The following is a 24802-nucleotide window of genomic DNA, read 5'->3' on the forward strand; positions in this document are numbered from 1 at the left end:
ATATTGGTCACCGTACGGCCTTCAACAAATGAACAAAATGCATACCAAATAGACAAATATAAAAAAAAAAATAAGAACGAGAATAACAGCCTGATTTATTTATAAAACAATGAAAACTATATTTTTTATTAAAGCAAAATTACACCTATAAAAGGGACAAAGGCATGACAATTAACTAACTGTAAAAGCATACGCATGTCTTTATAAAGAAATACTGGTAACTTACATATTATATTTGCGTATGTTTCTTGTGTACAATTTGGAAATTAGCATGGCGTTCATTATCACTGAACTAGTATATATTTGTTTAGGGGCCAGCTGAAGAAAGCCTCCGGGTGCGGGAATTTCTCGCTACATTGAAGACCTGTTGGTGACCTTCTGCTGTTGTTTTTTTATTTGGTCGGGTTGTTGTCTTTTGACACACTCGAATTCCCCATTTCCATTCTCAATTTCATATTGCTAATATTGTGTTTCATCCTGAATATGTATGAAATATTTGCCACTGAACAATAAGAAAACACTAATCAGTAGTTGATAAGTGATCCTGTATTTTAAACGAAGACGATCAGTTTTTTTAAAAGTTCAAAAATGTTGACTGAAACAATCAACTCTTTCATCCACACACAGTTGTCCTAATAGAAAAACAATGGGACTAAACTTTTTTTTTTTAATTTGATAAAAGAATTAGCATGAATACCATACATTGTATTACCCTTGGCCTATCTCTTATAGGTCATTTGTCTACTTTTTGAAATACCTTTAGTTCTTAAACTTGTAATCTCTACATAGAAAGTGTGAGAAGTATAACGAAAAGGATAAAATATTATATTAGAGTGCACCCGGTTCAAGTCACGGATAATATACACAAGATATTCAGATATAATACATGGAAAATTGAGAAAGGAAATGGTGAATTGTTCAAAGCGACAACAACCCGACCATAGAGCAGACAACAGCTGAAGGCCACCAAAAGTTGCATAAATAAAATATTTTTTGATGATTTTTTTACTATTGGGTGAAGTTATATATTTTCAAAAAGAAAACGATAGTATTTACGTTGCGTGCACGTTAATTATAAAACGATTTCAAATGTTGATTATGCAATATGTAGCTTTTAAGGGGCCATCTGAAGGATGCCTCCGGGTGCAGGATTTTTTCGCTTCATTGAAAACATATAATTTGTGGCTTTCGGCTGTTGTCTGCTCATCATGGTCGGGTTGTTGTCTCTTTAATACATTCTCCATTGTCGTTCTCAATTTTAATTGGTTATAGACACTACATCTGTTAGGTGCCTATATGAAACATTACATGTTAATAAAAAAGAAAGAAAGAAGGCTTAAGTGTCCAATGTGTGTTAACTTGTTTTATGCGCCTGAAATATTTGCCGCTGGACTTTAAGTAAACAGCCATCAATGGTGACTGGCACGGAATCAATAGGAGTCGGGTATTCTATTTCATATATATTGAAATGCATGTTATTGAGCCCACTGTTCGGCAAAAAATTGTAAACCGGCACAAAAATGTAAACCGGCACAAAAATGTAAACCGCAAAGTCGATAAACATAGTGAATGCATTGACAAAAACAATCAAACCACCCAAATTATAAACCCAATTTTCGAAAAAAGCGAGAAAAAAAACCCCCAAAAAACCCCAACACCTGGGGTAACTATTTAAGCTCTTTTAAAAATACAAGATAAGGAGACGTGACATGATTATTAATGGGGTAACTAATCACAAGAGACCCTACAACGTAAATTGTACATGTTACAACTGTAAGTCACCGTACGGCACGTGCTCAACACTGATATGATGCAATATATCATATACTATCTAATAAGCCTGATTCTCGGCCAATCTAGACTGTGTATACTCTTCGATATAGGACTTCAACTTGCATTCACTACATAGCAGATAAAAGTAAGATGGAAAGTATAAAATATTATTAATGTACATCCGGTTCATGTCACGGATAGTATTCACACGGGGTTAAAATATCCAAGTTACATAAACGACATGTGTTTAAATGTTTTGATTTTTGCTTTTGGGTGAAGTTGTATAAACTCTTAAATTTTATCTACGTCACGTTTAGGTCAAATATGAAACGATTACAATTGGGGAACACTGAATTACGAGCTATGAGTTAGTAGTAATTGTTAAGAAATATGCATGACAGAAGCTTCCAAATTCCAGCAGCATTAAATGATTACCGCAAAATTTCTTTCTTTCTTTCCACGAACCATCAAAGATTGGAACAGTCTCCCACCTGGGGTAGTGTCAGCGCCGTCAGTCTAGGTTTTTAAAACCTCGGTGACAAAGCTGAACTAAATTCAAACAATATGGGGGGAGGGGGAGGGGTCCATATGCGCACCGAAGTCATGGCAAAATATTTTGCAGTTAGTTGATTGTGGCCATTATCCGGTAGAAGTAGAAGTAGGGATATTATAATTATGATGCACTTCCTATTTGGTTAAAGTGGTGATAACTTTAACTGAAGTTCAAAAACACAAGATCATTAACATTTGACTGAGGCATAACATATTATGTAGTAATCGAATTTACCTACATGAAGATTTTGAGGCTTTGTTTGATAGTTGTTTCTTAAATAAAAGAGCAACTTAAATGAATTTTCATGACATACATGTATAACACGTCAATACAAACGAAGTTGTTATCCATGATTTTACATTAAATATTCAGTGGTTATCTTTCTTTTCCTATAAATATTTCAAATGACATAAAACAGATTTTCTAGCATAGTATAAAAAATACAGGATATCACGTAGATAAAATGATAAATTAATAAGAAGAAAAATAAGAAGAAAAAAACATCACAAAAAATAAATACACAAAATTAATCAAAAGAATGAACAAGAATTATATTATTAAGTTTAAAGAGCAAATCGGCACGCCAACAAAATACTAATTTTTGATCACACAATGGAGACACAATACACTTGGACCAAAAATGAATAAAAGTGAAGCAAAGGACAAGATACGAAGTGAAAATAAAAAAAAAAAATCGAAAATGACACACATTACAATGAATATTGGTACAAAGAAAAATCAGAGGGACTTTCAACTGTCAACAATACACTGCATAAACATCATTTTTGTTCCTTGACAGTCGTCTGTGCATGTGTTTTGTTTGTTAAAGCAGATTTCATTGAGTGTGTATCCAAAGGTAATATGGTTGATTAGCTTGCTTGTTAGCTGAACCGTGAAGTCAGTGTTAGGTCAGGTAAACTACCCTCCTTTAAGAATACACTAGTCCGGCAGATAACCAATCTATCTGTCTTTTGGACTAGGCTACCTCGAAAGAAGGGTAATATACCTGACCTGATAATGATTTCACGGTTCAGCTAACAAGCAAGCTAACCAAAGATACTACCTTACGCTACATACTCAATGAAATCTGCTGTAAGAATACTTATTCTTTTGTTATTATCTTTATCAATGTGTTTGGCGCGTTGCTTTTGTGCGAAAATAAAACCATGCTTGCGCGACAAAACGCATGTCATTAAATGCATGTTTCGATAGGTTTCATGCTTTGGTGTCATGAAACTGTAAAGGGCAGTACTTTGGAATGAGTTAACACTGGTATACCGTTTATAAACAAGTGAAACTGCGAGATTCTGCTCACTGATGGTACACCCCCCCCCCCCCCCCCCCAAAAAAAAAAAAATTGCAAGTGGATAACTTTCATAGTGTAAACATACATGTATGTAAGTGTTCGGTAAACAGGAAGTTGTTGAGTAATAAATCTGAAAACGCATCACACAGTATAGCTGACATATATAAACCCGGAAATCAAATTTCAGAAATCCTTGCATTGAAGTTCCAGACACGAATGCACTGAAAAATATTCATGGGACCGACAGACTGACGGATTGGGTTAAACAGTATGCCCCCACTTTTTTTTTAACGCGGGGGTATAATAAAATAATTAACCAACTTGTTCTGCGAAGATTCTAATTATAGTTTCAGGTTTAGGGTTCAAATTAAGAATAACACTTTTTAAATTTGATGCGCCCGAAGGACTTTTCTAGACTTATTTTCGTCAGAAAGGTTCAGAGCCAAATAAATGAAAGTCAAATATGTATGGTCCATCATACGTGTAGATCATATGTGTAGATTCAGCCAGGATCATGAAATCATACTACATTTCTTTACCTAAGTAACTAGATTATATGGAGGAATGGAAAAGGGTCCCTTATTCCAACTTCCCTTCCTCCTCTCCCCCTACCCAACTTCATTCCGTCACGTACTTTTATCTTCTTTTATCCCTGTCTACTCCTTCTTATAATATCATATGCCTTTTTCAATAATTTGAAAGGATTAATGAAGTGTACCCATTTGATGTTTTCAATAGCTACATAAAATTTTGTGAAATTCAATGCTTGTTATAATGTCGTTATTTTATAGAGTTAGAATTCTTTAATATACCAATACCTGTAGCTTTCCTATGTTGATTACAAGTAAAGGAAATGTGGTCAAACCTTTTTTATTGTAAAAATATGTTCAATTGATATTTACAACGTCACTCCTCATGTTCAGATACAATTTAGTGTCATCTAGTGCATAGCACCTATCGACCCATGAACTAACAACGAACAAACAAAAGAAAAAATCACGGTGTAGGTGGGGGATAGAAAAATGGTCGATTTAACTTAACTCAAATATTCTGTAAATTAATGAACTTTTTCGTAACTTTGAAATTGGCATCAGGTTTTGCACTCCCATTTTTTAGACGAGTGAGAAGTGAAACGTACGAAAGTATCGGTTTAAAATGAGGCATTCATGGGCGGATCCAGCCATTTTCCTTTTAAAAAGGGGGTGGTCCAACTATATGTCCCCTTCCAAATGCATTGATCAGCCTAAAAAGGGGGAGTTCCAACCCCTCTCCCCCCCTCTCCCCCCCCCCCCCCCCCCCGACACGCCAATGGCATTGCATGACTTTGCATAGTCTCTGAACACAGCTATGACAATGTTTAGGTATGACAATGTTTATTTATTGACGTCACTCGCAGTAATTTACCTGCCAATATCTCGGTTACAGGATTCTCAGATTTGTTTATAATTTCGAGGAACCTCATTGTCAATAATTAATAGAAATCAACTAGAAGGTCAAAGGACGACAACGATAAAATGTTATAAGTTTGTTAAAACTACACCTTCTTTAAATATAATATTCGGTTGCGTGGGAGGAGAGTTAAATTGGTGTCGACCATTTGATATTGGGTTTAGAGGGTTCAGGAATAAAAGTTTCCCCTTCAGAAGATCAAAATATAGCCGCTTAACTGGAGATGTAGACTGCTATACAACAACTATAAAACAATCGAACAAAAATGGCCAAAAAGAGGTCTATAGATGACATCGGCTATACAATAGCAATGCTGTATTATACTTAATGTCAATCTCAAAGTCGTCCTGAGTCTAAAAAGGGCATAAAAGGTTGAACTGTTACTAGATGCTTCAAATATCCACCATCAGCACCAAGTTATTCCAAATAACAAAAACATTAAGGTATATTACGTACATATGTCAAACAAGCAATGATAATTAATTTAACAAGGTTCCGAACTATTGCATTATCACTAGCCATGATTCACGATCCAGTCCCATTCTTTAGCCGATTGGATCGCAACCCTTGGCTAGCACACATAGGACTAGAGAAAGGCTAATAGATAAGTGCCGAATATGTAACAATCTGATTTAATCCTTCTCCGTTCATCTTTTTATATTAAAATATAAACTATACAATTTCATTAAAACAAACACGGCTTTGTTGATTTGACTTTTGTTTAATACTTTTTAGGCTTGATGTTAGTTTGATATTGGAAGGAAACACATGAATAATAACCAATAATTAAAAAAAAATATAGTGCATACACATGTGCACTCTGCTTACACATGCTTTGGTCTACATACATTATAGAGTTCCAAAGTTGACTTAAACGGATTTATGGCATGTTTTTGTCATATAGCTCGTCACGTGGTTCATATAGCTCGTCACGTGGTTCTGTTCTATTTACTGCTTCCATCTCAGTACCAGAGTCTGTGACAAACGACATGAATTAAAACTCATACAATATCCAATAGATTGCAGACTTCGGAGTAAAAATATGATAATCCTAGGTTTTTACCAAAGAAAGATTCGTCCTGTTTTCAAAAGGTTCATCGGAAGGATCAAGACTTTACAGAAAATATTCAGTGTCGACTTCACACATACCACAGGATGTTCCTTACATTCTAAGGGTTCACGTTGTTTTTTGTTTATTTGCTATGCAGTTTATCACTTATTTGTCTTTGTACTGTTACTTTCTTTTTGGTCGTATGACTCTTACCATGGCTAGGTATTTATGCATCCGTGTTTCTTGTTGTTTTTATTTGCTTGTAACTACGCTGATCCGGAGGGTTCAGAGATGCGACGAGAACGTATGCATTGTTTTATATTATCATTTTCATTTGTATACATTTGTAGTTAATATATTTTACTTTATTTGAACTTTAAAGGGAAAGTGTGTACAATAAGTTACATGGTGTGATATATATATGGTCAGTAAATTCCATATGGGATAAACCATGCATTATAGGTAAAAAAACGGTCTTCAACACGGAGCGTTGGCTTACGCCGATCAGAAAGCTATTAGAGGCCCAAAAATTATTCAAACTGTAAAACCAAAGGTCTAATCTGTATAAAAAAAACGAGAAACGAGAAACACTTATGAACCACATCAACAAACCACAACTACTGAATATCAGATTCATAACCTGGTGCAAACAAATGCGGCGTCTTTAAACGTTTTAACTTACATACATGTATAAGTATGCACTTTAGATTAAAATGTGGAATTGGAAAGGGAAGACTTTTAGTTATAAAATTGATAAATGCTCTATGATTGCCAACTCTATTAGAGTAGCATTTTATCATGTCATTGATTTTGTTAAGGGACCAGCTGAAACACGACTCCGTATAGTTTGTCGCTGTGTTGAAGTATCATTGATGGCCTTCGGCTGTTTTCTGCTTCATGGTCGGATTGGTGTTTATTTATCCCATTCCCAATTTTCATTTTCAAATTTAACTATTTTGTCCGGAATAGAAATAGCAAATATGAAACAGTAATACTATGAATTTCAGTGAAGATGCAAAGACATCGAAAAATCGCTCATAATATTAAAATGAAAATGTGCCTGTTGACACTTTTTTATTCGCACATGATATAGGCTTCGCCGATTTGACTGCCTATAGTAATCAGTTTTCAGTACGTCACAACTACTAGTAGATTCCGCTCTCTAACATTTAAATACATCAGGAGTATCGCGTTCACAGAAAAAAACCATTTTGAAAGTCGTGGTCTTGCAAAGTTCAGCTAAACGCTTGAATTTTAAACATGTACATGTATTTACATAAACAATTTTTGTCGAGTGTATAAAGTGGTGTACATGTTGAATGTATTCTACAAGAATCCCTAGTCCTTCACTTTCTTTTGATAAACCAAAATATACTTTTCATAGTTTGACATTTTTACCTATAAGCAGGAGTATTTTGATTAATACTTTTAACCGAGCTTGATTTGGGTTTAAATCTTATAAAGTTAGTCTGCATTATTTTTGCGAGGAACTCCACTCAAAATACAAGCTGATGCTAGGGACAGTCTCAAACCTGTTGTGAGGCGAGATTGTATTTTTTTTTGCTCAGTATTGATGGCTTTTGAGATGAAGGACAAATACATAATTTGTTCCTTTGCAGTTTGTGTAATTTTCGCTCTGCATGTATTTTATTCTGTGTTCTTTGTTATGTGTGAATTTCCAATATCCTTTGTTTTTTACAGTCACCTGTGAATATACATGTTCATTTAATAATCATGAAAGGCTCACTGTGATTTCTTCCACCAATATCTTCGAGTTGTATGCTTGAATCAATTTGCATTTTTTTTTAACGCTACGCTTTAGCAACCAGTCAAAAACTAGCTTCAACATTTTAACTATCTATATACCATTCTCGGTATTGTATTTATCCCGAAAAAGGGATCAGACTCCACAATATAAAACAAATATTGGATACATTAGGTTTGATATCGTAACTATGTACAAGTGTGGTAAAATTGCGCATAGCGAAACATTTAAATTACTTTTTATGAAGCCATTTATCACATGCAAACTTTCTTGTTATGCACAATTCATATAAAAAACCTTTCGTGGTAAGCCAACTTTCATGTTTAGCCACTTTTCATATGTATAGCATGTATATACTTTCCATGTTAAATTACTTTTCATGCTTAGCTGTGTTTGATGTCTAGCAATCTTTCATTCCTAACCTCTTTTCATTTTAGTCAATAAAATCAACGGTACCAATTTTGTTGCACCAGATGCGCATTTCGACAAAACATGTCTCTTCAGTGATGCTCGTGGCCAAAATATTTGAAATCCAAAGCTTATACAAAGGATGAAGAGCTATAATCCAAATGGTCCAAAAAGTATAGTCAAATTTTAGAAAGGAACCGGAGCTTTGCATGAGGGAGATACATTCCTTAATTTGTAATAATTTCTAATATTTTGTAACAGCAAATTTAATAACACAAAAAATCCGTATTTTCATGCCAGGACCGAAGTACTGGCTACTGGGCTGGTGATACCCTCGGAGACTAATAGTCCACCAGCAGAGGCATCGACCCAGAGGAAGTAATAAAATCAACGGTACCAATTATGTTGCACCAGATGCGCATTTCGACAAAACATGTCTCTTCAGTGATGCTCGTGGCAAAAATATTTGAAATCCATTGGTTATATAAAGGATGAAGAGCTATAATCCAAAAGGTCCAAAAAGTATAGTCAAATTCTAGAAAGGAATCAGAGCTTTGCATGAGGGAGATACATTCCTAAATTTATAATAATTTCTAATATTTTGTAACAGCAAATTTAATAACACAAAAATCCGTATTTTCATGCCAGGACCGAAGTACTGGCTACTGGGCTGGTGATACCCTCGGGGACTAATAGTCCACCAGCAGAGGCATCGACCACTTTCGTGTTAGCACAGTTTCATGTTTAGTCAGATCATGGTCAGCAACCTTCCATGTGTTCCCAAAGTTCACGTTAAGTCATCTTTGAGGTTTCACCACATTTCATATTAAGTGTAAAAAATTAGTACCATTGATTGATCATATTATCCATAACAATTTATTCTCCAACATTCATTCAAAATGGGGCTTTGGTGGTCGAGTGATCTACGTTTTGCAATAGTACCACTAGCGTGTCAACACTGAGTTTGCAAGTTCAAACCCCTCAACGATCTTAAATTCTACGATTGACAGTTTTTCTTCCTAATATCGATGGCTCTCTCTGGTACTTTGGATCCCTCTACGAATAAAACTAGTCACCAAGCATGATATAACTAAGAGTATTGCATGTATGATGGCGTTTTTAACACCAACTATTAATCGACATCAACATAATATAATAAAAGAAAGTCACTGTTTCCGGAGTTTTATACTAACTTTAATGAAAAACATTGTACAGAGATGAGCGAAAGGTTAATGAAAACATAAATACTGAAAATTGTACAAAATGAGTAAAGCAAAACTTGAAAATGACAATTGTTGTCCGAAACAAAGATCCATCTCTGTGATGTGTTTAATTGCCAAATCTTCATATTTTGCAAACGAAAACAACAAAGTTCTTTTGCGTTAAATTCATTACTAAACTTTGAGAAATATTACTTAGGTCGAAAATAAATGACTATAATCAACAAAATCAGTTAATAAATTATTGATACGAAACTTAAATATTGATTTTTTACATATTTGTTATGTTGCTTCTCAGTTATTAAATTGTAAAACTGAATTACATTTTTATTGTTCATATCATTCTAAATGAAGATTTTTAATATGACAATTATAAAATTTCAATAACATCAATTTTTACTGAGAAGTTTTAACATACTCCCATAAACTCGTACACGTGGGAATATTATGTTTGTAAACACCAACGCTTTAACAAGTTACTGAATTAGCAAAATCTAATTTTGGACAGTGATTTTATTTTAAGGACTGTTTCTAATGTATTAACAGATATAAATGTATATTTTGGAAATTTGATAATATTTTTTAATTACTTAATATGTGTTATGTCAGTTTATGTAAAATTGAGAATGGAAAGTGTGTTAACTTTTTTTCCAAATTGTTATTGCATATGTCGTGAGATTAACATATTCATAAAAGATTTTACCTCTGTGTCTGAACATCTAACGAAATGATTTTTTTTAAAACATGCAAATAATAAGTATATTCAATTATAATATACAGAAAAAAAAACCATACTAACAGTTGAATACTCATTGCACCTGGGCATAACAAATACAATTTCTTATGGCTTCCTCAAATGAAAATATATAATATGAATTCCAACATTATAGTAATGATTTCAAACACAATTTTAATTAGTAACAAAACATAAATGCATGATAGTCAAATTATGTCAGTCTATGCAGAAAATTTGAAGCAAATAAATATAATTTCAGGAGATATATGCTGCCAACCAGGGCTATAAAACTGTTAATGGTGATTCAAATGAAGATATGTTAAATCCGGAATTTCTTTTCCAGATTCGTTTCATTTTTACACTACCGCATAAGCTTCCGTAAGAGTTCTTGATAACTGACTGACCCGTCATCTAAAAATATAAATTATAATGGTGAGTTAACTAATTAAAGTGTGAGGTTTAGATACATGTAGCTATTAATCAGGATTAACATATCTAATCCACATTTTTTTACAATGGAAAAGGTCTTGTACCAAGTCAAGATTGTGACAGTTGTTATCCATTTGAATGTTTAATGCGCTAGAGCTTCTGATTTAAGCCATTTGATTAGAGACTTTTCTTTTTTGTATTTTCTTCGGAGTTCAGTATTTTTGTGAGTTTACCTTTGATACTACTAGATATGTAGAGTGGAGTGTTATTTTAACATGAGACCAATTTTGGAGTAAATCCTGTATTTCCCTGGTCAAGATACTATATACTACATAGGAATGGTATACTAGCATGTCAAAGTTGGTGCCAATTAAAGTAGATATATATTGAAATAAACAACAGAAAAAAAGCATTTACGGCCAGCTGTTTTTTCGAGACACGTTCATTGTTTTTTTCTTCTAAATATTCCAGTAACACCTTGAGGGAACCACAACACTCAGACGAACCGTGATCATTAGACATGTAAGATGGGGGCTGTTCTAATCTTTCGTTTAAGAAAGGTAGCGGAACGGATATATCTAACAGTAACTTTTTGAAAAATCAATTAAATTTAATACCTATTTAGATTCTTTTAATTAAAAATTGTTTCGTAAAAATTGAACTTATAAATAAAAAACGACGGGAAATAAGATAAATACTACTACTTGATGTCAAAACTTATTGTTGCGTTTGCGATGTTTTATAAAGGAATTCCATTTGTATTCCCCTCTAATAGTTGGATAGCATCCTTATGTATTTTTTACAGAAAGTAGATTTTCAAGGCTTAAATTTCATCATTTTAAACCAAAAAGAATCGCTAGATGTTAAACAAAATTGAAACCTACAACCTTTCTTTCACCCTTTCCCCCCAGCGATATTGATACTTAAAGTTAATTTTGAGTAATATTTGTTTTAAATTATCTGTTTTAATCATTTGTCAACCAACAAATTGAAAACGCTGTGATTTGTTTATTGGAGAACGCACCGCAATCTACTGCATGCGACATTGATTCGCCATAAATCATGTCCGTGAGCTATTAATCTCCAATCACATACAGAGTTAGCAGTAATTTCCTTTCCATATTATTTTCGTATCGACATTTTAATCACAATTGTAAGGTTAATTAGTTACCTGTTTGATCGATGATAAAAACTGACAACTGAATCGTTTCTGTTTAAAGTGAAATATGAATAAAATTTACAAAACATAACATTTCTTCCGTGTAATTAAAATTTTACATTTTCTGAGAGGTCATCATGGTTTAATTCGGTTTCAATTAATAGGGCAAGCATGTTGATAAAGTTAAATCCTACCACAAAGTACTAACGCTCGTTAATTCATTTCATTTTAGTAGTTCAATATGACGGTTTAGAACCTATGAACCATTTATAATCGTTGTAACATATCTGATCCTCCTAAAGTTATATACTATCGTAACATGTTCACGCTCATTACTTTTATTACATTTTAGAAGTATAATAGCACGGTTGTATTACCTTTGAAACATTTATAATCTTTAGAACATATCTGATCGTTCTTAAGTTAAATCCTACCGTAAAATATTCACGCTCATAACTTTTATTTCATTCTAGTAGTTTAATACGACGGATTATAACATATTAACCATTTATAATCTTCAGTACCATACCAGATCTTTCTATATTAGCATCAATGGGGGATGAGTATATTTGCCTACTTCAAATATTTCACTTAAGGCATTAAAAGATGTGTGCATTGTATTCTTCTTTGCTACCCAACACATAGAATAGTATCTTATCGCATGGAAGGTGCATAGATGTTGATGGCAGTGATCTGTAAATTATTATTATTTCGTATACACTACTTTGGCAATCCCCAATTACACGATCAACATGACATGCACGTGTAATTCAAATTTGATGCAACCGTCATACAAGTTAGGTTTAGCTAGCTTAACAATTATGCAGGTTTTATCTACCATTTTCTATATAAAATGATGCCTGTATCCAGTCAGGAATATGACAGTTGTTGTCCATTTGTTTGATGTGTTTGAGCTTTTGATTTTTTCGTTTGCTAAGGGACTTTCCTTTTTGAATTTTGATCGGAGTTCAGTATTTTTTTGATTTCACTATTTGTTAAGGAAAACAATTAATTGTCACGTGCAGCTTAAACACATTATATGTGCAATTCGCTGCAAATATACAGAAACAAAAGTTCGTCTGACTATTTGATAACTATTTACACCACTGGAGCGATGTCACTGCTGGTGCACGTTTCGTTGACGAGGGTATCACCAGCCCAGTAGTCAGCACTTCGGTCTTGACATGAATATCAATGATATAGTCATATAAAAAAAATCCTGTTTACAAAACTTTGAATTGTTCGAAAAACTACGGATTTTCTTATCCTAGCTAGTATAGACTACCTTTGCCGTATTAAGTATGATATTTTTTTTAAATTTTGGGTCCTCAATGCTCTGCAACTTTGTACTTGTTTGGCTTTATAACTTTATTCATCTGAACGTCACTGATGAGTCTTATGTAGACGAATCGCGCGTCTAGCGTAAATACAAATTTTAAATCCTAGTATATATGATGACTTTATTTTCTATCATACATACCATTGATATCAATAAATTTTCGTACTATGGCATCAGCTAACACTTCACTTTGCATAATATGTCGTACCAAATCTTCTACTGTCATTAAATCACTGAAAACAAAGTAATAAAAATTAAATAAATAGTCATACCACATCTTCTTTTATCTATCTAAGTACTAGGCGACACAAACCAGGTTCAATCCACATTTTTCTACATTTGAAAATACCTGTACCAAGTCCGGAATATGACCGTTGTTGCCCATTCGTTTGATGTGTTTTATAATTAAATTTTGCCATTTGAGTAGGGACTTTCCGTTTTTAATTTTCCTCGGATTCAGTATTTTAGTGATTTTACTTTATTTTTACCTTTTTATTGCCTACAAAAGCGGAATAACATTTAAAGTATTTCGAGAAACAATTGACCACATACATTTTTTTGGTTTTCTCTTTCCGATCATGTTCCTGTAAATGTTTCATTGGTGAGAAATACATGTTGCATTTCTATGATACAATCTTTTATCTTTATTCCGTCTATAATTTAGAAATTGAGAAAACGTCGTCGTTCGAAAGAAATTATACTCAGTATAAAATGTTTCTAACAAAATTGATCATTGTTGAAGGCCGTACGGTGACCTATAGCTTTTTATAAATGTGTCATTTAAACTCTTGTGGTGTGTTGTCTCGTTGGCAATTATACCTCCCTTTTTTTTTTTTACATTCTTAAAATGAATCATATATGAGTCATACATGAAATAAAACTTGTAGATTTATTGTAGTAGTAGTCGATTGCAAGGCGAAGAGCTACAGTTCATTTAGAAAATTGAGACAAGCCTTTGGAATAATTCAGCCATTTCGTCATGAAATATTTATAACAATTAAATATTAATAACCAATATTGCTATTAGATTCTCAGCATGAGCAAATTTTATTACATATTAATTCCAATCAAAAATAGAATATGAAAATAATATGCAGATTTGTAAAGATGTACCTTTTGATAAATAATCATTCCGAAAACCTCAAATATATTTCTTTTTTTCTCTGTGTAATATAAATGCATGAAAATTTTCAAATAGAAGCTGAATTACTCAACCCGTTTTTATCTTATGTTTTTTATGTGATTTTCATAACATGTAGCAGTTATGTACAAAATATGCTAAGTAGATTATCAAACGATGTTAATCAAAACATAACACATCAAAAAAATAAATTATAAATAACAAAAAGTAGTATCACAAAAATGCTGAATTCCGAGGAAAATTGAAAACGGAGAGTCCATAACCAAATGGCAAAATCAAATAATAAAACATTTCAAACGAATGGGCAACAACTGTCATATTCCTAACTTTATAAACTACCTCAATTTAGAACTTATGTACAACTATTCTTTCTCTTACAATATGAATGATTTTGATGTCATTGTTCATTTAAAGTAACCAACCAGTTTGCAAAAATGAAACTTACTGCGAAAGAAAAACAATAACATGACCATTTTGTGACAGAATTAACGTGTACATTAGTTTGAATTTAATATTGGTGCATAGTGTACTTATTTCAGTCTTGCAGAAATTCGTGGTCTGATTATCTCTCATATTGAACCTCTATCTGGGAATTCACCTATTGTTTTCGACTTTCATAGAGATAATTATTACACTCCTATAACCAAGAGAACAGATATCAGAAAGAACGCAACCCATTTTCTTGCATCCAAATATAATTAACTACGTGTTGAGATGTCTAGAAACGAACATCAATACATAGGTTTAATTCCAATGTACAGAATAAAACAATATAGAGCCACTATGGACATTATTATAAAAACACATTGCTTAATCTACTACTTTGTTCAAGCCTTTCAAAAATGACATACCAAAGCAATCAACGACAACCAAACAGTGGATGTTACATATTAGAGGAAGGTGAACTAGTAAGAGTTTAATTCAAGTATCATACTAACTATTCATTACTAAAAATGAATAATTTTGGTGATAACAATCATAATATTTAACGGTAGCATTAATTTAGATATAACGTTCTAGAAATAATAGTGCCAAAGTTACACAAATGTTTGAAAAATCATATATGAAGCCGTCAAGTGTATTTGGCTGTCCTTTACAACAAAAGCATCAGTAGTATACCGCTGTTCGAAAGTCATAAATCGATTGAGAGAACACAAATCCGGGTCACAAAGTATTTTATCAGACCCCTGTTGTAGAATGATGAATGCGCCTTTTTTCAAGGGCCTTATTTCTAAATATTTCTGAACTATAAAATTATACCATTTACTTGAGTACATGGAAAACGTGGTTTATTTTTTATTAGTAAATTTTAACATAAAAATATAGATTTTAAAAGTTATTAAGACTAAGTTATTCAGAAGAAGATGCTTAAACCGCGACTTCATAGATAAAATATAAATAAGTTTCTAATTTAAACCAATCTTAGAATCGATGACATTAGCTCTAGCCACCCTTTTATTTAAAAATTATGTTAATTTTAAGATAAAAACGCTTTTTTACAGTCTAGCGATATTTTGAATTCAGTCCTTTTTTCAGTAAAGAGGGCTTTGTTTTGACTTTTAAATATTTGCGTTAAAACACACATCTGTATAACGATTAAGTGATACAAAACGTTAACGCCACCGCTTTAACAGAAACACACACTTATTTCCAATACAGAAATGAATTAAAGAACTTAAGCTGTTGAATAATTTTTCAGGTGTCAACATATTATAAAGCTCTTAACCTATTGTAATCATATTAAAACTAAGTATAACATTCCAACAACTTAATATTACCCTGGAGATTTCATTAAGAGATTCTGACATGATTTAACAGGCGATTGTTTTCAGAATCTCAATCATCGCGCGCTGCTAAGGATAAAGCCAATAAAGATAATATTATAACAAAACATCCCAGTGATCAGTTTATGACTTAAAACGTACAAATGATCAGATTAAAGCGTCCAACTGATCAATTTTATGACTTTCCGATAGAGGTTGACACAATGTAATGAAACGATTATTTAGTTAATGTCGTTTATGATAGTAAGAAAGTGTAACAGTAAACAAAATAGTTATTCGATATGTGGGAGATGAGGCAAGAAACCATATAAGAAAAACATATATGCTTTCAGTATCTCACAACAAACAAAATAGGTGTTTGTTATGTGGGAGATATGGGACGATATGATATACAAAAAAAAAAACTTGATTAGGTTTTTTTTCTTATTCTAAGCGCACCACACAATGTGTTTCCCAAAAAAAATGTTATCTTACCAACTCTTAAGCAATATAGTTAAGTGCTTCTGTACGTAGTAATTGATTCATGTAGTTCAAATGGTTTTTTTTTGTCACATAATGAATCGGATACAAATTATAGGGTTAAAGTTAATTAGGTGTATCAAGCTTGAAATTTTATGAAGTCTGATAGAAAAAATAAATAGACACTTTCATTGTTATCCTTTCTTTTGATGTGTTTGAGCTTTTGATTTTGCCATCTAATAACGGACTTTCCGTTTTGAATTTTCTCAAAAGTTTGGTATTTTTGATGTTTTACATGTTGTTTTCAAATATATGTTCTCAACACCACAGACAGAGAAAAAGAAATAAATACAATTGGTATTCCAGTGTGAATGTGGAATTCCTCTGTTTGAATATATGCTGTATTTGGCAAAACTTTTAGGAATTTTGGTCCTCATTGCTCTTCAACTTCGTACTTCGGCCTTTTTAACAATTTGGATTCGAGCGTCACTGATGAGGCTTTTGTCGACGAAACGCGCGTCTGGCGTATATACTAAATTAAGTCCTGATATATTTGATGAGTTTACTTGCAATAGACGTAATGATAATAGTATACCATAATTGCTTCCAATAAAGATATTCAGCTGGGTTTTTAAAATATTTATCAGTGCATAATGTTAGAAAGCATGGTAATTTCCTGATGATATATTGCTTACTTAGACTGATTGTCAGGTGGAGCACATGAGTTCAATCCTTGCTTTTGTTGTGTTCATATTGCCTTATGTTTAGTTACTTGTATAATAATCTGTTAACAGTTATTTTATTTCATTTAAGCAAGTTGTTTTTAGTTTCTTTACCGACCTTTGTTAATTGCACATTTAGTTTAACAAGTAATGAGTTAAATATTACAAAATCTGAACGCGTAAGGGGTAAGGTTTTTTTTATTTATCTAGTCACATTTCTCTATTATTGGTTACTGCTTCAGCCAGAAAACGAACACTATCAACGGACTGGTTATACAACCACGAATAAGGCCAGCCGATCAACTCCAACGATATTCATTCCTTCCCATTTTCTTCTTTTTTAAGACTTTTAAATCAACCATACCAACCGCAAATATATTTTGTAAAAATCATTAATACTCGCTTAGTTAACATGCTTTTAAATTCCAATCTAAAATATGACGGAATTTTATGTAAATGCCAAAGTAATTGTTAATGTCAAATATTACAACCGACAAGTAACTAATTCCATCACGTCTTAGTGAGCTAAATAAACATTTTTGATTGAAAACTCAATTCGAGGTTTACAATTCATCAAATCACATCATACATCATGCTCACATTCACGAAGAAGCTTGATTTTGACGCCCTTGTGACCATACATGGATAACTATACCCAATCAATAAACGTTACAATGACCGTGATGAAAACGAAATGAAGACAATGACGGAGGAGACTTGTTACTGTCAGTGTACCCTAGAGATCACATCCGGTGATAAATAAAACAAAATGTACAAGTTTCATCCCCCAATAATAGATATTGAGCTTAATTTCCACATTATTTAATAAATATGTTCGAAATTTGATGATGACATGTTTTTCGTCACAGAATTAACTATTAATCCCTACGTATTCAATGAGTCAATTTATTCCCAACCACACTTCAGTGAACCCAGTTTGGTTTATTTAATGTACAAAAATATTTCAAGAAGATGCGCTAATGGACAGTTATTGATGAAATGGAAATGGAAATTAAAGCTGATGATGTGAAACTGTAAAACTAAAAAAACTGCCGGTGTTACAAGCGATGGGTATTTTTTTTTTAATGAATACGAAATAAAATATAAATGCAAGGCTTTTAAAACCCCAAAGAGAATCCTGCTATGTTTAATGTATTATTTGCTGTATTTCTATTTTCTATGTATTATCATTGTTTTTTATGGTATTTTCAGTGGAGAAAAGATTGTTGCATTGATAAAACTTAAACAGTTTGTGGGACTTAGTTGTGTCTTTACATTTCAATCGGCAATAAAACGGTAAATTATGTCTCAATAGAGATTTTCCATGTATTATTCCATGAATAAAATGCACTTGTAATTAATAATGGAAAACTTCTCTATTGGCACATAATGCCTTATATCAATGTTATTCTTTGTTAATACAAATTTTTTTATGATTTGTTTGTCATGTATTGTACGGTGCAATCAGCAAATGCATAATAAAATATTTCTCGTCAACTCTTTGTACTTTTATAAACAATGTCAAAAATTTCCCAATTTTAACAAATAATTGTAAATTCATTTACATTTTTGTACGTTGACAAGTTGTGCACGTGACAAAATCTGTTTTTGCAAGGGACATTAAAATGTGATCCTGGTATTGCACTTTTAGAATCTAACGAAATATTGGTAATCTAATACTTGGAACCTAATGAAAAATAAAAATATCCTCTCGCCGTAAGTTTCGCTTTTCAACAAATCACAACGTTTCCATAAAATGTAAAAAAAACCATACACATAATACATTTGAATCTAAAATGGTAAATTATCTTCTTCATTTGGTTTAGTTTCATAATATTGGGGGGGGGGGGGGGGGCAATGTTAGTTTCGATTTTCCCACCAACGTTTTTCCCACCCATGAAACTTGTTACAAGTTACAGGAATTAAAACAAAATGATGCGCGGTTAGGCCTCACTGTTTTAAGATTTTGCAAATTGCAAGTTATTAAGGTAGTTGTTTGAAGTTTAGTATGGCGTTCATTATCACTGAACAAGTATATATATTGGTGTAGGTTCCAGCTGAAGGACGCCTCCGGGTGCAGGAATTTTTCTCTGCATTAAAGACCTGTCGGCGACCTTCTGCTTTTCTATGGTCGGGTTGTTGTCTCTTTGGCACATTCTCCATTTACACTCTCAATTTTTATTGTATCTTTGTAAGCAATAAGATAAAGGATTCAATAAGAGACGGAAGCAGAGCATGTACTATGGTATGTTGAAATTCTAATCTTCTAATGTAATTCAGTATACTCGTATTTGCTATGACATATTGCCATTAGTTTATGTTTAAAAACAAAACTCCGAAAATGAGATCTACTGACAAAAATGAAAATATTGGTAATCGTTTACAATATCCTAGTAAGTGCTTACTAGATATCACATCATTGTGTTACATTTCTATGAACATGCTCAAAGTTCAAAGGGGGGAAATAGAAAAAGATTAATAAATATTGACCCAAAACATAACAAGTGAATTAAATTAAATCTCATATCAACAATTATCATATTGATGTAAAATATTTAATTAAATGTCAGAAACAGTTATTTTCTTTTCAATTAAATACAGAAATACAAATATGGGGGAGTACATAAAATGTTCTGTTAAACGATTTATCTTTTTTTCTTTTGAAGTAAAACAAAATGGAATACTATTAAATGGTATTTTTTAAACCGTTAAATAAATAAATAAAATGTCACGGCACCAAGTTAACAATGAGTATGCTAACTAGAGAACAAAATCAATTTGAAAAGTTTCTGAATATACAAATTATAAAAGATTATCTGTAACCACTCTAAAATAACCTTTAAAAATTCGATGACTAGGAAATCAAAACGTACCAGAGAAAAATTGAGCAAAAATCTGTAATCAAATAACTGTCTACTTTTTATGAGGATATGAAAACTCGCCATCGATACAAGGGTTTTAGTTTCGTATGCCAGATGTGTGGTTTTTCATTAAAAGACTCATCAGTGAAGACGTTCGTAAGAAAAAAGTTAAAAGTAAAAATCAAGTACGAAATTGAAGTGCATTAAAGACATGCAAATTCCAAATGTTATGCCAAATACAGTTAAAGTAATTTATTTCTACAGATTTACGTCAATGAGATAGCAATTTTTTATTACATTTATAAAATAAGTCAAAATATGGAACTAATAAGAACATTCTGATTAAAGTTCACAACTGTTAAAGAACCAAACTCAACATAATCTGACAATAGTACGACTGATATCGCAAAGGAGGGTTCGCATGAACAGACGAGAGGGAAAACTCATGAATAACTTTGTGTTTTATATTCATTACTGTTTAACGTGTTTAAAAGATTGATTCTTGATGGCTGATACCAATAATCATGTAACCATAACCGTACATTTTTTTTAAGACGGAGATATCTTAATGAAATCAGTATGTATGTTACACTCTAGTATAATACATTGCCAAGATCCAGCTTTTAGGTCTATAGTAAACAATATGATAGTTAACAATTTAAAAAAAGGTCTTCAACAGTGAAAAATCATCATTCAAATGTCGAGTTATATTTCACGATAAACCCGTGACACAAACGAATTCACAGTTATGCAATGCAGTTATAAAGAAACCTATTATATCAGTCCATACAGTAATAGGTAAATTTGATATAAATTGACCGTGAAGAATTGTTACGGTTTTCAGAAATCAGCAGAACATGTGGTAATTGAATAAGATAGATTTCATTCTCAAATTAGAGAAAGGGAAGACGTTGAAAAATAATATTGTAAATTGATTACAGGAGGGTTTGCCATGTGTGATTTTCTAGGAAAACATGTTTAAATTTATGTACACGATTTTGTAATCAATTAGATGATAGATGATATTGCAGGATGAAGTTACTGAAATACAAAGAACAAGGAAATACATACCAGTAAATACATATCTGTAACATTAGCTACATATTGTTAATTGTTTGTACATGTATATCATCATTTGATATGATAACAGTTCAGTAATAAATGAAGTTATACATGGTGAATGATTGGTAAACTAGAACCTACATATTGTTAGCTTAGATACCAGGTTTAACCAACTACTGTTTTTTTTTATAAACGCCTGTACAGAGCCAGGAATATGACAGTTGTTTTTGAATTTACCTCGGAATTTTTTTATACTTTTTCTATTTGTCTGTTTACTCCATAATAGTTAGAATTTCAGAGTACTGTGGTTTCATTTATTTTCGTGGATATCAGTTTTCGTGGATCGCTGAAAACTTGCATAGTCGTGGATGTTTGATTTCGTGGTTTTGTCAATCACTGTATACAAAGCCTATTCAAAATATGCTTTTCGTTGGACATTTGAATTCGTGGTTCACCAGTACCCACGAAATCCACGAAAATTGGTATCCAACGAATATTACTGAATCCACAGTATATATAATCGTGATTGTTTTTAAAGAATAGATGAACATTAGAAAAAAAACACGAATGTATTTGAAATTTACGCGGAAGGCACTAACGTAGAATCTAGGAGAATAGTAAAACAGAGAAATAAATGAAATCCAAATTGAGTTATTCAATTGTTTAAGAATCGCTGTTATATGTTTCTTATACATACAATAAAAGCAGCTGATATGATTTTTATGGTAACAGTATGTTTTTCTGTAATAACATTCATATATTGAGCTCGTGGTTAAAGTTATGATAGCCAAATATATCCAATTTAAAAACATAGTGGTTACACACTACGGAAGACGCAATTATGATACACAAAACCAGGGTCAACCTTGTCTGAGTCAGTAACATAAGTAGATTGTGTTAACATAGTTTTCCTGAAAAACATAATTTCCCAAACATACATATCTTAATCATTGTAATATATGATCAATGTACACTTGGCGAGTAATACACTAGTAACAATATCAACCAAGGTGTCGCAAAATTATTCCTTAGCACTGTAAAGCAAATATTTTGAATGGAGTTTAAGCGAAAAATTCAAAATAAGTTTAGACAAGATTAATTTGGACGTTGAATTTATACATTTGTAAAACTATCAAGCCCGCTGGTTTGGTGTCAAAAGCTAAGTGTAATGCTTCGCTTGAAAAGGACTTACATCGAATCATTTGCATGTTGTTGATATTGTTCGAAAGAAACGTCATGAAATAACCAGACTTAGTATGACTTTGTACAACAGGTGCGCGTTATATATATTCAGCAGTGATGCTCATATAATAAAGTTGAAGATATGTTACGATATGAAGTAAGTAAATAGAGCAATTGATGTTAACGAAATACAAATTATATATATATGTGTTTAATGTATTTGGTTTCCTTACTTGTGACATTGCTCCATAGTCTAATTAAGAAACAAAAACAAAGCTGAAGATTTTATGAATCTTATATGTTTATTAATCTTTCAAAAAACTTTCATTTCGCATATACGTTTATAAAAAGTCTTGTTTATTATCATATGGTGGACATTTCCTGATCTGATTTGAATATTTGGTTTAATTTGTTTATGACTGTTCTAATTGTATATTCAGTATCAGAGTTTTACAGTCTTTGATAATTGCCCATTAACGCAAACATCAATTTGTCTGCATGCTTATTAACAACACATTAACAATCTCTTTTGACCATATGTATGCATAGATTTAAAAGGATAACAGTATACTACTGTTCGTTTAGGAATTCAGTATCAAAAATGTCAAAGTCATATCGTAGACAAATTGTAGACAGTACTTGACGAGATAAGGAGATTCAAGGGTCAAGATGTATTATCATACGCTAAAATTCCGGACTTAATTGCCTCGCGTATGGCTTTTTTCAAAAAGAGCTCACAATAACTAAAGTATTTAACTAATTATCCTATAAATTAGGTTACAAATTAACTCTACCAATGAGAAAGGTAGAGCATCATGATTCTCAACCGAAGACAGTTGAGTCGTCAAAATTAAACTCGAGCATATTGAACGTTTCAATTATTTGGAGAGTTTACTCTTGTTGAAGGCCGTACGGTGACCTATAGTTGTTAATGTCTGTGTCATTTTGGTCTTTTGTGAATATTTGTCTCATTGGAAATCATACAACATCTTCTTTTTAAGACTCATCAACCTGCATACGAACGATGATGAAATCAGATACTGTTATGCCTTGATAAAGAGCTATATTTTGAAAGAAAATTGTGAACATTCCATGAAACGTCATCAAACATGGTTGCCTTTTTCGTTATGTCATAAAAGGTAAAATAGATGACACTTTAATTGAATTCTGACCGATAGATAATTCAGGACGTGGATTTGAATGCTCAAATTGATTCAATATTCATTAAATAAGTAAAAGCTGTACTTTTAAATTAGCACCTAGATATAAATCATCATTAAGTTCCAAAGTTGACATGTGCGCATGTATTTGACAATTTGACAATATTTTCTATAGAAACAGGTGAATGTGTATTTAAGTTTTAATACATTAATTAATATTTATATTGGTAGTAATGTGAAAAGTACTTGTTTCGATTATAATCATAAACAAGCAAATCCCTTGGGTAAAATTACAATCATTCAGTCCATTTGTTGCTTGTATCATCTGTATTTTTTCTGGTTGTCAATTTCCAATAAATTTTTCACAATCACTATGAGTATTTAATTGTTAATGCATTAAACATATCTATCCATCGTTGTTTTTAATATTTTCGGAAAATATTCAATGTGCTCCTTGTTACGTTAACAATCCAAACAGCCAGTGTTTAAGTTGGTTCCAGGTGATTTTTAAAATGTAGATATCATTAAAAAAGTTATCTTCCTTTGGTGCAAAAATGCCATTTTTGGCATTAGCATTGAAGCACCTTGTTTAACTCATCGGTGATCTATATTTTTATTGTTGATTTTTAATAAGATGTACATAAACTAAATAATTGTACAATTTAAGCGATTTCTGTTATTTAGTTCTTGTCTTATTTCATACCGCTTTTTATCCTATTAGTTCAACAGAAAAAAAGGACATTTACAAAAATGTATGGTTCTTTCGACGGCAGATTGTGAGCGTAAATGAACGGTGACCCCATTCTTTTATTTTATTTTTTTATTAAGTATAAGATAAAGTTCATTTATAGAAAAATAGCGAAAGCATATATTAAATTAAAAAAAAATAGAACCGAGAGCCCTCTTAAGGGGGTACCATATCACTTTGATTAAAATAGATTTGGCTCGTTTGTTTTTCCTCAAATTTTTATAAAATATTGATTAATGACCTGTGATACTACAAAGGGATTTTTGGACGTGGCGTATTCTAGAAAAAATATTCCACTTTTTGTAAAAAAAAAAAGCGGTTAAGATATGATTTCTACTACACTTCTGTACGTCTAGACACGCTTTGCATTATCTAACATGTAAATTTCTCGAAAATGATATCTCATTCCAATGGATTTTTATATTGAAATGAATTTGAATTTAACAAATACAGGAATGCACCATTAAAGTTGATTCTCGAATTTCACATACAAAT

General features: G+C 32.0%; 1 protein-coding gene across 2 annotated transcripts in view; it reads right to left on the reverse strand.

Moving 5' to 3' along the window:
- Nucleotides 1-9477: 9477 nt before the first annotated feature.
- Nucleotides 9478-24802, reverse strand: part of LOC134694966 (uncharacterized) — a 45606-nt gene continuing 30281 nt past the window's right edge. For both annotated transcript variants that reach the window (XM_063556091.1, XM_063556090.1), the window contains exons 3-4: nucleotides 13330-13421; nucleotides 9478-10672 (exon numbers count right to left, since the gene is read on the reverse strand). In XM_063556091.1, coding sequence (XP_063412161.1) covers nucleotides 10623-10672; nucleotides 13330-13421 — 142 coding nt within the window. In that variant the 3' untranslated portion in view covers nucleotides 9478-10622. The remainder of the gene's footprint in view (nucleotides 10673-13329; nucleotides 13422-24802) is intronic.

This window comes from Mytilus trossulus, chromosome 13 (genome assembly GCF_036588685.1).
Source record: "Mytilus trossulus isolate FHL-02 chromosome 13, PNRI_Mtr1.1.1.hap1, whole genome shotgun sequence".
Classification (NCBI taxonomy): domain Eukaryota; kingdom Metazoa; phylum Mollusca; class Bivalvia; order Mytilida; family Mytilidae; genus Mytilus; species Mytilus trossulus.